This window comes from Tamandua tetradactyla, chromosome 19, assembly GCF_023851605.1.
Source record: "Tamandua tetradactyla isolate mTamTet1 chromosome 19, mTamTet1.pri, whole genome shotgun sequence".
Lineage (NCBI taxonomy): Eukaryota > Metazoa > Chordata > Mammalia > Pilosa > Myrmecophagidae > Tamandua > Tamandua tetradactyla.
Window position 1 is genome coordinate 50267413 of NC_135345.1, and position 16286 is coordinate 50283698.

Consider the following 16286-nt stretch of genomic DNA (forward strand, 5'->3'; position numbering starts at 1 on the left):
TTTTGTAGGTAATTCCCAACACCCATTAAAGTGTTGCAATAAAGAAACCTGTTTAAACATTTCTTACACTCATTTCAGTGTGGAACTCTCTGTTAATTGTTTGCCTATTACCTATTAACATTCTAAGAAAGACACCAATCCACTGAGTTTCACAAGCACTAGGTGACCGAATATCATAGGCCTGATCAAATACCATGCAGCAAGTTTCTCAAGCTTTCCTTGGTTGACTAAGGATTGAGTGAGAAGTCTCTCAGACTTTTCTACTTTCTTCTGCTGGAGTGGGCAAGAAGTTTCTTGAGGCCAGGATTTTTCTATGAGTAACTCAGGGCCTGGCATAGGCCCCAGCTGTGTGTACTACCTGTGCTAATTATCTGTATACATAAGCCTCATGAGGAAATGCAGCAGACTTATCAATGAACAGCCATCAGATAACTTGTGGCTATGAACTCCATCAGACCACAACAAGATTTAAATTTTGGTAGGTCAGGTATCACAGAACCATAGAAGTCACTGTACGGGGATAGAAATTTTAAAACGCTTTGTGACAGCAGATAACTTGAACTTTTCAAGCCCCTTGTGAGCCTGGTAACCTGTCTGATGATGGAAATGTCATTTGAGAAGGACAGAGGATGGAAAAGGAATATTAAATTATTTGAGTGTCTCATCTCATTCATTATCTCTTTTACTTCTTATAGCCAGCCTATGAGGTAGGTGACAGTTTTACCATTAAATGGAAGAGGAAAATGAAGCTTATAGCATTAAATAAGTTGCCTGAGGTTACCAGGTACCCCTCAGTGAATCTAGGACCTGAACCCAAGCTCAAAAGATTTCCAGCCTATGTTCTTCTTTTATTAAGCCAATGCTGTCTTTCACCAAACTCCTAAAGTTAAAATTCAAGCCAGATTTTTCTAAGTTCAATATTTTTTCCCACATCAACTTTACTGGCTCTCCTACAATCAGTGTGCTTTGCAGACCTCCTGTGTCCAACACCCCTCTGGAATACAAAGGAGTTTTTGAACACTTGATTCTGAGCAGACAGTCCCCTCTTTTGACTCAGCTGAAAATTTTATAAAGTGGTTGACTATATGTTATTATTATAAGCGGATTTCTACTACAACATCTTTTGTTAAAACTAGTACTCAAAAAAAAAAACTAGTACTCTCATTTAAGTATGTGAAGCACTATGTTAAACAAAATGAGTATTTTTTTCTAAATAATAGAACTTAGAACTACTTTGTACTGAGAATCTTTAAGAGGAGGAGACAGAGCACAGTTTCCAAATGTATTCAATGATCAGAAATCTCTTTTGGAAAAACGTTTTATTAATGTCTTGTTGGACATTACCGAGAAATGCTGATTAAATCTGTTAACCTACTTTTTTGTTTTAGGGGTTTGGTTTCTATAATAGTAGTGACTTGAGCCATAAAATAATTTGTTAGAATAAGGTAATATGAGTAACACTTTCATACTTTTGGACAAATCTATAGGCAAGGTCTAATGCTAGCTTGGCACAATAAAATATATCTCTGGCACTGTGTATTTTGAAATGAGAAAGCACACATCCCTCTAGGTTTTGGTGGAAGGCATTGAGCTTATCTCCTATTCATTTAAGGTTAATAACAAAGCTGTCTCCATTAATGTGGATATTTGTGCAATTGGATTTTCCATTTTGTTCGTATTATTATGTCTTTTATTTCCCTAGTCACATTTCTTATGACACCATATACATTAATTTTTTAGGAAAATGAAGTTGACTATCTTATGCTTAATGGATTCTGTTTATAAAAGTTTCATGTGATTTTAAGCTCTAAATTTTAGATACTTATTACAATCATACATTGTTTTATTGGGTCTTCAGGAAACAGATGTAGTACCAGACACAAGGCTTTTGGACAAGTTTAGTCAGATTACACCTCAGCTCTTTACCCCCTCAGATGATGAGATGGCCCAGGACCCACTACTAGAGACTTTATACATCATCGACTTCTTTATTGCATTGGCAATTTGCAACACAGTAGTGGTGTCTGCTCCTAATCAACCACGACAAAAGGTAAGTTCTCCAATGAAACAAAGGTTCAGCTTCCAGAAGATAATTTTGTGCTTAAATGTGTGTGTACTTATCTTGTTATATGGATAATGACGATGAAAGTAACAATAACAGCAAGACAATAATAATGGCAGGTCACGTTTTGTACTCACTATTAACATGTATAATCTTTCCTATTTATCAAGCCCATGAGTTAGAGTCTATTATTCCACTGTTCCTCATTTTACAGATGAGACTGAATAACTTGCCCAGGGTCATTTCACCGGTGTGTGGGAGAAGTAGGATTTGAATGCAGGAAGTCTGATTTAGAACTACTACACTATTCTGCCTCTAGAGGAGACTACAAAGGAGTTTTTGTGAACACTTCATTCTGAGCAGACAGTCCCTCTTTTGACTCAGCTGAAAATTTTATAAAGTAGTTGACTATATGTTGCTATTATAAGCGGATTTCTACTACAACATTCTTTGGTTAAAACTACTACTCTCAAAAGAGCCAGTCTTGTGAGATGTGGGGTGGTTTATTTTGCTTCAGTTCCTTACCAAATTGAAGGGTTATTTTTCAGACTTGTGAAACCTCCAACATCATATGCATCACATCAAGCAAACCTAAAATATTGGATTCATTATGATTTCTTTTTCATGATCCAGTTGGGCTAGTTTTCATTTAACCAGTCTAAAATCCAGTACATACATAATATACCAAGGTTCTGTACCCACAAAAGCTGGATTTTTTTTTTTTTTTAATTTTGCATGGGCAGGCACCAGGAATCAAACCCAGGTCTCCTGCATGGCAAGTGAGAACTCTGCCACTGAGCCACCATGGCCCTCCCAAAAGCTGCATGTTAAAAGTCTATTTTGTAGCTTAGAACTCATGGAAAATTCGTTTTCAATTAAGAGGAAAACCCTATTTTAGAGATTGGTTATTCACTGCTTGCTGTGCTATCTTCCTAGTGTACACATCCACTTAAAATTCAATTTACAGCACAACACAGTTTAATTTGAATTTCCCATCAGATGATTTTCTTTTGGCAACTTCAGGGGTGGTCAACGTTAACATAATTTACTTCCAATTAAGCTGAGCTTGACTGGAAACTGTAGTTTTGCAAGGTTCCAACAATAAAGTTGCTCTTTGAAAAGTGATTATACAATTAGAAAATAGATCACTGGATGTCCTTTTTGTCCCAACATAATTTTTCTTATATATCCATTTTCAAAGTAGGCATGTTTGGGTTCATCTGTTTAACAAATATTGTTGCCTTATTCCCAAAGGATATAATATTTTGTTTGTCTGAAAGTAACTCCCTGTAGGCATATAAGAGCCTAAGCTTTATGTAATTTCAAAATAATGTAGAAAGGCAGTGAATAAAGAGCTAATCAGAATTCATAAACCTTATATGAGCTTGAGTTTCATTCTTCTTTTCATGTCAGAGATGCTAATAAATTCAGAAGTCTACTAGCATGCGTCCCTCAAGCTGATACTAATCATAAAATTAGTGATTTTTAGGAGAAAACTTTTTAATTCCTTGTAGAATTAGGGTGGTGGCTGGCTCATGAGCAAAGGGCAAATTCCAAAAGGTGTTGAGACTGCAAGAAGAAAGATATCTTTTCGAAGAACAATAAACAGCACCTGGGCCCAACCAACCCCACCTGAGTGAGTCATCTACGATTAAGCAACAACAAAGGAGAAAAAAGGGCGGGTAGTAAAATGGTTACTAAAAATTAAAAAGGAACAAAATACTTTGAAAGCAGCTTGCCCCCCAGTGCTGGGGCCTCTCACCTCTTGTCTCTACCTTCTTGTGAGAGTGCCCACCTGCTTCTCACATGTGTACTCAATACGTTCTGTTCCTGCTTGCTCTGTCTGTGCTGGGCCCTTGAATTATTTCATGCAGCATGGACAAGACTCTGGGAACCCAAATCCAACAACACTAGGGCATTTCTGGATAATAAAATTTTAGAATGCAATTAATTGGCCTTCTATGATTAGCATTAAATTCTAAGTTTAATCACCGTTAAAAGTTAATATCTAAAAGAGCTCAGACTATGATTAAGAAAAAGTTCTATAAAAATAGAAATTCAAATTCACATTATGTTGCTGATAAGTCTTTTTTGTTAAGCCACTTTTGCTTACTGATTTGTTTTAAAAAATCACATAAGTTTTTTATAGAATCTGAAAAGTACACCAATTCATTTTGTTAGCCTTTTGATTTACTTTCCTCCAGTATTTTTATACATGTACATTTTTACTTTATTTGTTCTTGTATTATTTATATTATTTTCTAGTTTTTTCAGTATTGCCCCACAGCCTTTACAAACATTATTTTTGAATATTACAGGTAACATTTTGTGATGTTTCTATTTTGCTACTTTTGAATATTTAATCTGTATGTAATTTTTAAACTGTTATTGCTTGACTGCAAACAATAAAGGTGACATAATTTTCCATATCTTAATTTATTTCATTAGGAAAAATTGCTCTAGGTATGTCCACTAGGTAAAAGATATTAGCATGCTTTGTCTTTTGCTTTCAAAAGCAAATTTCAAATGTCAAATTTCTTTCCTAAATGTAAATAGCTGTAGTAATTTATAATATCATCAGCATTAACGCATCTTTTACATTATGGCTATTATTATTTTTGTTAATGTTGTGTGTGTGTGTGTTTGTGTGTGTGGCTGTGTAAATATGAAACAGGCTGCTAGCCATTTAAGGAAGTGGTATCGCTATGCATGTCTTTTTTCCCAGTTTGACTTCAAAGTTATTATAAACTTTTGTTTCTACTTATTGAGGTCTTCCTAAATTGTCTTCTATAGCTGAGACTGTCTTCTCTGAGTGGAATGCCCATTAAGTCCCTGGAGGAGATTAAAAACATCTTTCAGCGATTGTCTGTCCGAAGATCAAGTTCACCGTCTCTTGCCAGCGGGAAAGAGTCACCTTCTGGAGTTCCAAGTGCCTTTGTGAGCAGACTCTCGCTTTTCAGTAGAATGAAACTGGCTTCGCCTGTGGAGGAAGAAGTCTCCCAGATAAACGAGAGCCCTGAGGGCTCTAATGACTCAACTTGCCATAAAGAAATAGAGAAAGAACTCAGCGATCGAGGCCTCACCAATGGCAAGGTGGAATCCCTTCACGGACAGCCTTTGGCCTCCAACTTGTGTTATGAGGCCGAGAGCCCGGACGAAGCAGCCTTGGTGTACGCCGCCCGGGCTTACCAATGCACTTTACGGTCCAGGACGCCAGAGCAGATCGTGGTGGACTTTGCTGCTTTGGGACCATTAACATTTCAACTCCTACACATCCTGCCCTTTGACTCAGTAAGAAAAAGGATGTCTGTTGTGGTCCGGCACCCCCTTTCCAACCAAGTTGTGGTGTATACAAAGGGAGCTGACTCTGTAATTATGGAGTTGCTCTCAGTGGCCTCACCAGGTACGTTCCCACGAGCTGAGATGGCAGTGATGTGAAGGTCTCTGAGATGAAAAGGCTTCTCTCAATAGTTTTATAAAGAGTTCATTGGCGAATGGCAACTATAGTCAGGATTTGACTTTAGAAGTGGATATTTGGAGATCAGTCACACTTGGTGAGCGAGGGGAAGCTGTATAGGATTTGGTGGGAAAACACACACTTTGGAACTCCATAGATCTGGGTTCAAATCTGGAAGGTGAAGCTACTTAATACACCTGTCTTTTTTGTTCTTTCAATTATTTAACCATCATTAACTGGAAACCATTAGCTGTGTCTTGATAAAGTTACTCATTATTTGGTGGCTAATTTATAATACTCCTTTATAACTTTTTGAGAAGTTTCATGAAATCCTATATGCAATGCACATAGAACATTTGGCTAAGTACCTAGCAAATAGTAACTGCTCAATAAAGGCCACGTAGCATTATTATTGTTACTGTTGTTATTAATGGTGTGAGGACTGTGTATGTGCCTTCTAATCCCCAGGGAGAAAGCAATAAGGGAAAGATTTATTCTGGGGATGGCTCTCATAGATGCACTGAAAGCCTTTTTGTTTGTTTCAGGTTAAACTCATTGTTTTTTAAAATGTGCCTGTAATTGGACAGACTTGTGGAACTGCTTGTGTTTTGTTAATTATTTCAGATGGAGCAAGTGTGGAAAAGCAACAGATGATAATAAGGGAGAAAACCCAGAGACACTTGGATGACTATGCCAAACGAGGTCTACGTACTTTATGTATAGCAAAGAAGGTGAGGCTGCTTAGTACACCTGTCTTTTTGTTCTTTCAGTTATATAACCATAGTTAACTGAAAACCAGCATGTACCAAACCCTGATCAGCATAGGGAAAGTCTTTGGACGATGGGTCCTGATTTCATAGCTTCTCTAGTCAATAGCTTTGTTGGCTGGAGTTTGTCCCAAAGTGCTTAGAAGGGTGTCTAAAAGAGTTGCAGTCTCTGAGTTCTTGAATCTTCATCATACATCTGCCAATACACTTGTAGATGAAAAGCAGTTTGCTGGGAACAGAAATCCCTGGATCCTATTTTCTTTCTCCAAGGATTTTGCAAATATTGTTTCTCTGTCTTATAGCATTAAATGTGCTCTGGAAAGAATGTGTCAGAGAGTAGCCTGAATAGTCCCCTTAAAAGTTCTTGATTTTTTTTCTAGGTGCCCATAAGAGTCTTTATCTGTAAAGCCAGGTAAATTTACTATGATATTATCTCAGTATTGATTAGTCTCTATTACCTTTTTTGGGGGGGGGGGGGTTGGGGGGAGAGTATAATGTGTCCTTTCTAAATAAAAAGAAGGCAGAGCTCCTAAAGTAATGATTTGAGGGATGTTATTACTATAACCACCCCTGTGGGCATGGGAAAAACAGATGGAATATTTTAAGAACGAATTAGTCATGTATTTGTGCCACTTGGCTGATAATACGTGGCTAAGGTATTGACCACGTCAAACTGGTTAGCAGCAATGAGGCTGTATAAGGCCTCACACCTCCAGGGTTCTCTCCTTCACTGATAAGCCAAGACGTCCCCCTTCAAATTTAGCTATACCACCTCCCCAGCTGCATACCTGGGCAGCATGTTTCTTCCTTCAGTATAAGACCAACCATATCATTGTATTTAAAAGTGGGACAGGGGACAGAAGAGGGAAAATGATGTCAGCTTAGGTGAGAGAGAGTCTAATAAGAGCTAAAGCAAGAGAATGGTATACTTATGCGGGGAGGAAAGGGAGTTAAATGTAAAATATAATAGGGACTTTAATAAGCGCTGTATGACAGGAAACAAAGAACAACCACATGGGGGAAATACTGGAGAAGAAAACCAAGGAAGCTACTCTTCGACCTCTTTCACTCTTTTCCACATCTCCCTCACCCCTCCCTCTTTCTTCCTCTCCCTCTCTGGCTCTGATACCTGTGATTAATTTTTGCTGTTTTAGTAGCTGGGTTCTCAATTGTCCTTCCTTCATTCTGGCTCTGACTAGTAGAGAGGCACAGAGATACACAGAGATCAAAACATCAGTGCTGTTAATGTTCAGACAAGTAATTCCCCAAATCAGGACTCCTTGGCAGTTTGAACTGGAGACAGTAGCTGGAACCTGAAAGCGCAGTGGGGACCTCTAGTTGCATTCCTAAATTTTAGTTCTTGGAAACTGCTTTTGGGACGAGTAGTGTCTCTTGCAGACTTAGTCAGCAAGTTGAATGGCAGATCAAAAGCCTGCCTCACTTACCTAGCTGAAAGAAGAACAGATAGTCAAAATTGAAATTCTAACGCTTTTTCAATGGAATGATCCTGTCTCCAGTAAAAATTTAGCTGAATAGATGTCAGATTCTCCCAAATCCAATTACTTTGGTGGCAAGAATAAGTAGATAAAGAAATTGCTCACCCCTGCACCCCATCCTGTTTTGTAAGAATTGAAATGTTGATTCCTCTCTCTGTGACAATCTGAATACAAAGGGAGATTTATCACTGGCTACTTCTCCAGGAATCCTTGATATCTGTCCAGTTGACTTTTATTTTGAACAAGGCTTTCTTACTTCAACCATGTGGCCTGTCTCTCTTTTTACGCCATAATCTAACCATCAAAAGATATCACAGGTGCTTCTGGCTATAGAATCTCACAGACTGACCCACCTTGACACCGTTTTCTCAACTGCACCACGAGAATCACTCTGGATTCTGCTCCTAAGTTGCAACCTCTCCCAAATGCCTAACCCAGGCTTAACTAAATAGAGTAACTCATTTCCGCCATCCATGGTACCTAGAACTTTCTTGAGCTGCTAAGCTATAGGGTCTGTCCGTCATCAGTATTATACGAATCTGGTCACAGAGTTTGGGAAGGTAGTGACCAGCCACTGTGAAGAAATGGACTTGGCATGAGGGTGGCCTAGAGGGAGGAAGGAAATAGCTTAATATTTTGACCTGCATCAGCCCTGGGAGGACTGTGCAAGGTCATGTGGCCCACCTCATAGTTTTGTTTTGTTGTTTTGTTTTGTTTCTTTCTCCTTAGGTCATGAGTGACATTGAATATGCAGAGTGGTTGAAGAATCATTTTTTAGCTGAAACCAGCATTGATAACAGGGAAGAATTACTACTTGAATCTGCCATGAGATTGGAGAACAAACTAAGCTTACTTGGTAGGTGGACTAGGCTGTACTGTCTGAATGGAGAATTTTGAAAAACACTGTATGTCTCTAAATACATTACTTACCTGTTTTTCAATTTGATCTAATAAATATATATGGTTCTGCCTACCCCTTCCAGTGTGATCTCTGCCCAGCTTCTACTTTCTTCCATTCTCTTTCTACTACCATGAACTCAGCTTCCTTTGTGGTGGTATCTAGTTGGTTATCCTTGAAAAGATCATTTAAATATCATCATGTATCATAGAGTCCAACCAGGTATCCTAATTCAAAAGAAATAGCCTAAAGTTTCTTGCCAGGCATTGGATAAGGTACTTAATATGCACTGTTGTTTTTAATCCTTGCATAGCAAATCTCCATTTTATTTAACCCTACCTGGGGTACAGAACTGTTTAATGACTATTAGTTCATTCAATTAGATTTAGCTGGCTTCAGGGTCCTTTTTTTTTTTTTTTCTCTTCATTCTACACCTGTAACTGGACTAATGAAATTTATCTGTCTCTCTTCTCCTCCTTCCTGATTTTAAGTAAAAGTGAAATCAACTGATACTTCTTGCCTGGGGCTTGATTCCATGTTAAAATCATCTGAGAGCTTAAAAAAAAATTGTTTCTTGATTCCCATTCCTAAAGATTCGGATTAGTTGGAGTGGGATGTGGGCTGACATTAGAATTTATAAAGGCTCTCCTAATTCTACAGGGCAGCTAAGATTGAGAGCCACTGCCTTAGAGTCTGCAGATCTAGATTCTAATATAAATGCTAATGTGCCAAGAGACCAGCCTCTGAACTCTATTCCTCTATTTAGGAAAATAAAAACAATTATCTCATTTAATGTTTGACAAGTAGGATATTGATGCCTACTCCTAATTAGTTTCTCTGTGGCAGTGTAAAGGTATAGGTCTACATTTTCTCATCTGCAATTCCAAAATTAAAAACGATCTTGTCGGTTTACTGGCAAACTCATGTGGCAGCAAAATCAGGCCTGATCTGACCTAGGACTATTTATAGTCTTTATTATCCTACTGTGAACATTTATAAGTTTTGCAGCAGAAATATTAATGTATTTAATTTCCAGGTATTACAAAATATGTATGTACCATATCGCTTTTAAAATATGAAAAACTTATGAATTCTAAAATACATTTGGCCCCAATTATTTAGGAAAGGGCAATTGTGTACCTGTATTATGAAAGAACATTGTAAGTAGACACTGTGTCTTGCTGATAAGAGCATTCTTTAGAAGTCTGCCTTTACCCTTAGAAGTAGAATTATAGAATTATAAAATTGCAGAGCAAGATTACATAAATAAATGAATCACCCCCCCTCAATTTACAGATAAGAAAGTTAGCCAAAAAAAGAGAACAAGTATATTTGATAAACTTATTAATTCCTGAGACTTCTCACCACCACCACCCCCCACACACACACACACATACTCCCAAGATATTACTTTGTAGATGATTTTGGTCTCGGTCTTGATACCTCATTAGGATCAATGGAAGTTAGTGGAGTAGTTTGTACAGTTCAGGATTGGCTTGCTTAGCACAGTTATGGTTTAAGTTACAGCCTAGGAGAGCTTCAGCTGGCTTTGCATCCTTAAGGTCTTTCGCATCTTGATTCTATTGTAGGTGCTACTGGCATCGAAGACCGTCTGCAGGAGGGAGTCCCTGAATCTATAGAAGCCCTTCAAAAAGCTGGCATCAAGATCTGGATGCTGACAGGAGACAAACAGGAGACAGCCATCAACATAGCTTATGCCTGCAAACTACTGGAGCCAGATGACAAGCTCTTCATCCTCAATACCCAAAGTAAAGTAAGGATAACGAGGTTACACCAGTCGTTTTGTTTTTGCAGAGCATATGGAGCATTTGGGATTTGATGTACGCAATGAGAAAGGAAAACCAATAACCATTAGCTTCTTGGTAATTATTTATTCTGTCCAGCAGCCTTGCTTATTCTTGGGAGGATGCCATGCATAGTTCTTCTAATGACGTGGCGAAAATTCATAATGATTCAGGAATTATTGCTGAATCAAGTCATTAAAAGAAAGTTTCCTTTTACTTCATTTTTATTTGTTTGCTCCCTCCCCCACCCCTCTTCCCCACATTTGTTCACTTGGATTAGCAGGGACTTGGCAAGACTTAGCACATAACAAAAAAAAAGCCATCAAATCCTGGAACAGGAATCGGTCTCCCTTTCAAGTTCAGATGAAATGATGATTTCTATTGAAATCAGGTGAATAAATGAATAAATATTTTTATGGCAGGTCTAAAGATAGGCTGTCAGGATAATAATGCCCTCTAGTGGTAAGTCTTACTAGTGCTCCTGAGATATCTGAAGCTTGAAGAGCTGTGTTTGGGGTAGAAAATCAAAAGTTTGAAGAGGAAAAAAATATACACACATATGTAAACATATACATAGGTTCACATAAATATATAACATATACACAGGCACACATACACACACTTGCACGCATATACACATACACATATGCATATATATTTAAAGAGAAGAAAATTAAGAGGTTTGGACGCAGTCTTTATTTTTTTTTCCAATTTTGCTTCCCAGTAACATCTAAATTCAGCAAGCATTTAATTTTTCTCAGGTTATTTCTAGCACAATAATACCCTCCAAAGATTTGTGCATACTGTTTTATTTTGCCTGGAAAAATCTTTTTCCTCCTTCCTCATTCCTTTTCCCTCTTTCCTCAGTGATATGGGGTCCATCCCAACAGAGCATCTCCTCTGAAATACTTGGAATTTCTCATCCGGACCACATCTTGGGCTTTGTCAAAGGCCGCCATGCTTGATTGGCCATATTTTATGGCCAAGTCTCAGTCTAACAAGGTTGTACAGTTTGAGGAAAGAGTTTTCCTCTTCACACAAAGTGGGCTCTCCTTGGTAACTAGCAGTGGACCAGTGACCCAGTAGCCACAGCCTGTAGCCAGGTCCAGCAAGGAACCCAGCACAAGAAAATGTCAGTCATTTTAGTCACTAGAAAGGGCATGGACTACTAGGCTGGTTTTCCAGGGTTCAAATGCTCAGCTTGCCACAATCAGGTACCTGAGCTGGGGAAGCTGCTGACCCTTCTAAGCCTCGCTTTCCTTATAGGTAAATGTAAGAGTATGCTTAATTCACAGGGGTGTGGTGGGTTGTCAGTGAAGAAATACAAATTACTAATTTTGATATCTGGAAGATGAGGGGAGTTAATGAACATTAGAAAAAGAAAAAGACAGACTCAACCATTGGTGTTTGATTTTGGCTTAAAGGTATTTTCGTGAACAGCAAATCATTAAGACTGTGAAATGTATTTGTAAATATGCAATTTATATTTAAAGTTTTAAAAGGCATTTAAAACTACCAACTCAAGAAGTTGATAGTAACTATCCACTGTGGACTGTTCTAGGTGCAAATGATGTTATTTATTTGCTCTCAACAGCCGTTCTACTACGTGAGTTTTCCAAATAACCAAACAGTGCACAATGGACATAATTTAACTTAGCTTGAAGATGATTCAAGTCCATGCATGTTAAATTCCAGACAGATAGTAGGGGCTTCATCATTGATAATTTCTTTTCCTTTCTCCTATTTCCCATCCCCTTCACAGAGATGCTAAGAGTTAAAAAGGACTAAGAGATCATGGAGATGGAATTTTTTATTTAATGGAGGAATCAGTCCTGCAACATTCTAAGTGAGCCATCTGGCAGTCGATGGAATGTCTGAAATTCTTTCTGTAGGGCTGTGTGTCAACTCCAGAAATTCCTGTCTTCTTTTGCTCCTATGTTTACAAATTCGATTACAATAAATTCAGCTGCTTACAAACTGTACATAGTTTACATTCTCATAAAAGTTTTCTTTCTTTGTTTTAATATAATCATATCTTAGATTATTTACTGCATTGTGATATATACAACCTTTCAGGATCCATTTTTTAATTTTATGTATCTTAGTTTTATAATTTCATTAACATTTTTTTCCTGGGATTACTAAATTTATATTCATACCATTTATTAGAATCCATAACAGGCTTTCTCATATCTTATCTCATTTGATAATTATAAAGAGTAGAGCATTTCAGGGTGATGCAACGGTGGCTCAGTGGTAAAGTTCTTCTCCTGCCATGCCAGAGGCCTGGGTTCGACTCCCAGAGCCTGCCCATGCCAAAAAAATATAAAAGTAGAACAACTCAAATGATCTCCATTTTATAGATCAAGAGCCCGAGACTCCAAAAGATTGTAATTTGTCTAAGAGCTTACAACTGATTGCTATTCAAGCTTAGGATGAACTTTAAATTTCTGCAATAAAAAAATTACAATTGTAAAAACTAAACACACACAAAAGAGGATAAAAACACCTATAATCATAAAACCAAGAGTAATTATCATTCATATTTTGGAGAAAATCCCCCCAGACTGTACTCTGTATACTATAATTATATGAATACTACAGTCTGTTTCGTAGCCATAATTTTTCACTTAATATATCTATTGAACACTATCTCATGTTAATAGACACCTTAATTTTCAATAACTGTAGGGTATTTCAGTCTACAGTTGTGTTATTTGAATTTAACCAAACCTCTAAGTTTTTTAAAAATAATTTTGCTATAATATATCATGTCTATAATAAGCATATTTGATTCATTTCTGTATGCTTTTCTTTGGGGATTTTAGGTTTATAGAAGCATTTGTCCTTATAGTAAAGATTGCCAGGTAGCTCCATTTTAAAAGCAAACTCCTGTTTCTATTCTACATGGTTATTAAATCTTTGTTTTATCATGTTTTCATATCCATATCTACTTCTTCCTCACTCTCTTTATTTTGTTGTGAGCTGAGAAATGCTTGATAAAACAGCATTTAAAATAGAGTAAAAGGGCTCTGAGTGAGGGACTCTTGCAAGAATAAATTATTTCAAGCTTGGTGCATAAGCTTAAATTCACTCCTCCTGGTTTTTAGCTCTGTCCTTAGTGATCTTTTGACAATAATTTCTGGATAAGTATATTGTTAGTCTGTTCTTGAGTAGAATCATTCAGTAAATATTTACTGAGTACCTGATGTGGTGCTGTTTTAGGCATTATGAAGACATAAAAGTAAATTAAAAGTGATATTTGCCTTTAAAGAACTTCCTACCTAGTATGGGGCAAATGTGCAAACCAAATGTGATATGTGATAGGCACCACAAAGAACATATCCTGATCAGTGCATGAGTTTCATGAAGGGGGGGATTTCTGTGTCCATTAACATAGTGCCTAGAATAGTTCCTACTATAGAGTAGGTTTTTCAATAAATGCTGAATGAATTAATGAGTGAATGGATGATGTGCTGAGTCAAAAAGAAGATTAACTACCTGCTGTGTCATGCCTTACCCTAGGAGCTTTGCATATGATTTCACTTATTCCTCATAAAAATATCATGATGTAGATAATAGTCCTATTCCTCAGATGAGAAAATTGAGGCTCAGAGAGATAATGTAATTTGTATAAGGTCAAGCAGCTAGTAAATGGCTGAATGAGACACAAAGGCTTTTTGAGGCTCTATTTGAGAAGGCAAATTGTAAGTATAAAGAAATATGAATCTAGTTCTTAGCTGTTGAATTGAGGGTGAGATGTCTGTCATCCTTTTAATCCATCTACATATACACAAAGAACTCTCTGTGGAAATGCTGTGAGGTCTTTAAAAGTAATAGATTATTCACTATCCCAGGTTGTTCTGATGCAACAATAGCTAAAGAATGAAAATGACAAATTTAGCTGGATAAGCCACCCTGGGAGTCCCAGAGGCTTACCTTCCTTGTCTCTATATTTTAAGGATGGGTGTGAGATGCTGATGAGCACAATTTTGCAAGAACTGCAGAAGAAGAATCATCAGGAATCATCAGAGCAAGCATCATTAAATGAGGACTTATGCCAACTCCCCACCTCCCAGGACTCGGGGATGCGGGCTGGACTCATTATCACTGGGGGGACCCTGGAGTTTGCCCTCCAAGAGAGTCTGCAAAGGCAGTTCCTGGAGCTGACGGCTTGGTGTCAAGCTGTGGTCTGCTGCCGAGCCACGCCCCTGCAGAAAAGTGAGGTGGTGAAATTGGTACGCAACCATCTCCGAGTGATGACCCTGGCCATTGGTGAGTGGGGATGGGACCAGGCCCTGTACTTCTCCTTTTCATGCCGTAGCACAGGTAGAGGCTTCTATTGACCTTCCTTCTCTCCTTCTTTCTATACCTATTTATCCTTCCATCCGTCTGTCCTTTTCCTCTGCTCCTTTCCTCCCTACTTTCTTTACCCCAACTTTTTGTCACCATTTTTACTTTCTCCCTTTGTCTCCCTTCCCCCCACTCCATGAAATATTTGGCCACCTCCCAGGAACCAGGTGGTAAGGCTGTGAAAACCAGTATAGTTGTCAGGACTCTGCGTCAATGTCAAATACCTCCCACCCCCACCCCACTGATTCAACTGGCTTAAATAGGGTAGTGATTCATAGAACTGAAAACCTGAGAAACAATTTTGCTATTCAACAAATATTTTTGAGTGCCTTCTATGTACCAGACATTTTTGTAAGCAATGGAATATACAAGAGTATATAAAACTGACAAAGTGCCTTTGCTTATGGAGCTTATATTCTAGTGCGAGGGGGCTGGGGGCTAGATGCATACAGTAAAACCCAAAAGTACAAATATATAAGACATCAAGTAGTGATAAACGCTACTGAGAAAAAGTAGCTGGGGGAGCTCTGGAGCACTGGGGAAGGCACTGCTATTATATTTAAGGTTTTGGGAAGGCCTCACTAATAATGTTGCATGTGAACAGAGATTTGAAGGAAAAGTGGACCCATTAGGGAGCTATTGGGAGAGAACTTTTCTGGCAGTGAGGGCAGCAAAAGCATGCCATGTTTGTCATGTCAAAGGCCAGAGCTGATTGAGCCGGGGGAAGAGTTTTCTTCAGGTTAGTGAAGATCAGAGACAAGGTGTATTAGTTAGGGTTCTCTAGAGAAACAGAATCAACAGGGAACACTTGCAAATATAAAATTTATGTAAGTGTCTCACGTGACCGTAGGAACGCAGAGTCCAAAATCCACAGGGCAGGCTGCGAAGCCAATGACTCCAATGAATGGCCTGGATGAACTCCACAGGAGAGGCTCACCAGCCAAAGCAGGAATGCAACCTGTCTCCTCTGAGTCCTCCTTAAAAGGCTTCCCATGATTGCATTTAGCATCACTAATTGCAGAATACACTCCCCTTTGGCTGATTACAAATGGAATCAGCTGTGGATGTAGCTGACGTGATCATGACCTAATCCTATGAAATGTCCTCATTGCAAAAGACAGGCCAGCGCTTGCCCAATCAGATGAACAGGTACCACAACTTGGCCAAGTTGACACCTGTCCCTAACCATGACACAAGGGAAATGGCCACATCATGCAGGTGTTTAGAGTCTGTTATAAAATGTTGGCTCTTTTCTGAGAGTGGTCCAGAGCCGTGGGAATTTGAGCAGGGGAGCAACATGGCTTGCCTTAGGCTTAAAGGGATCATGCTGACTACTGTGTTGAGAGTAGCTCTTAAAGTGCAAGTACATAAATCAGGAGACTATAAAAAGACTATTCCAATAATCGAGGCAAAAGATGATAGTGGCTTGGGCCCAGATGGTAGCAGTC

General features: G+C 38.4%; 1 protein-coding gene across 1 annotated transcript in view; it reads left to right on the top strand.

Annotated features, from left to right (window-relative positions):
- Positions 1-16286, top strand: part of ATP10D (ATPase phospholipid transporting 10D (putative)) — a 165065-nt gene that overhangs the window by 117265 nt on the left and 31514 nt on the right. The window contains exons 11-16 of the mRNA XM_077136785.1: positions 1859-2050; positions 4856-5465; positions 6144-6250; positions 8512-8638; positions 10270-10454; positions 14448-14760. Coding sequence (XP_076992900.1) covers positions 1859-2050; positions 4856-5465; positions 6144-6250; positions 8512-8638; positions 10270-10454; positions 14448-14760 — 1534 coding nt within the window. The remainder of the gene's footprint in view (positions 1-1858; positions 2051-4855; positions 5466-6143; positions 6251-8511; positions 8639-10269; positions 10455-14447; positions 14761-16286) is intronic.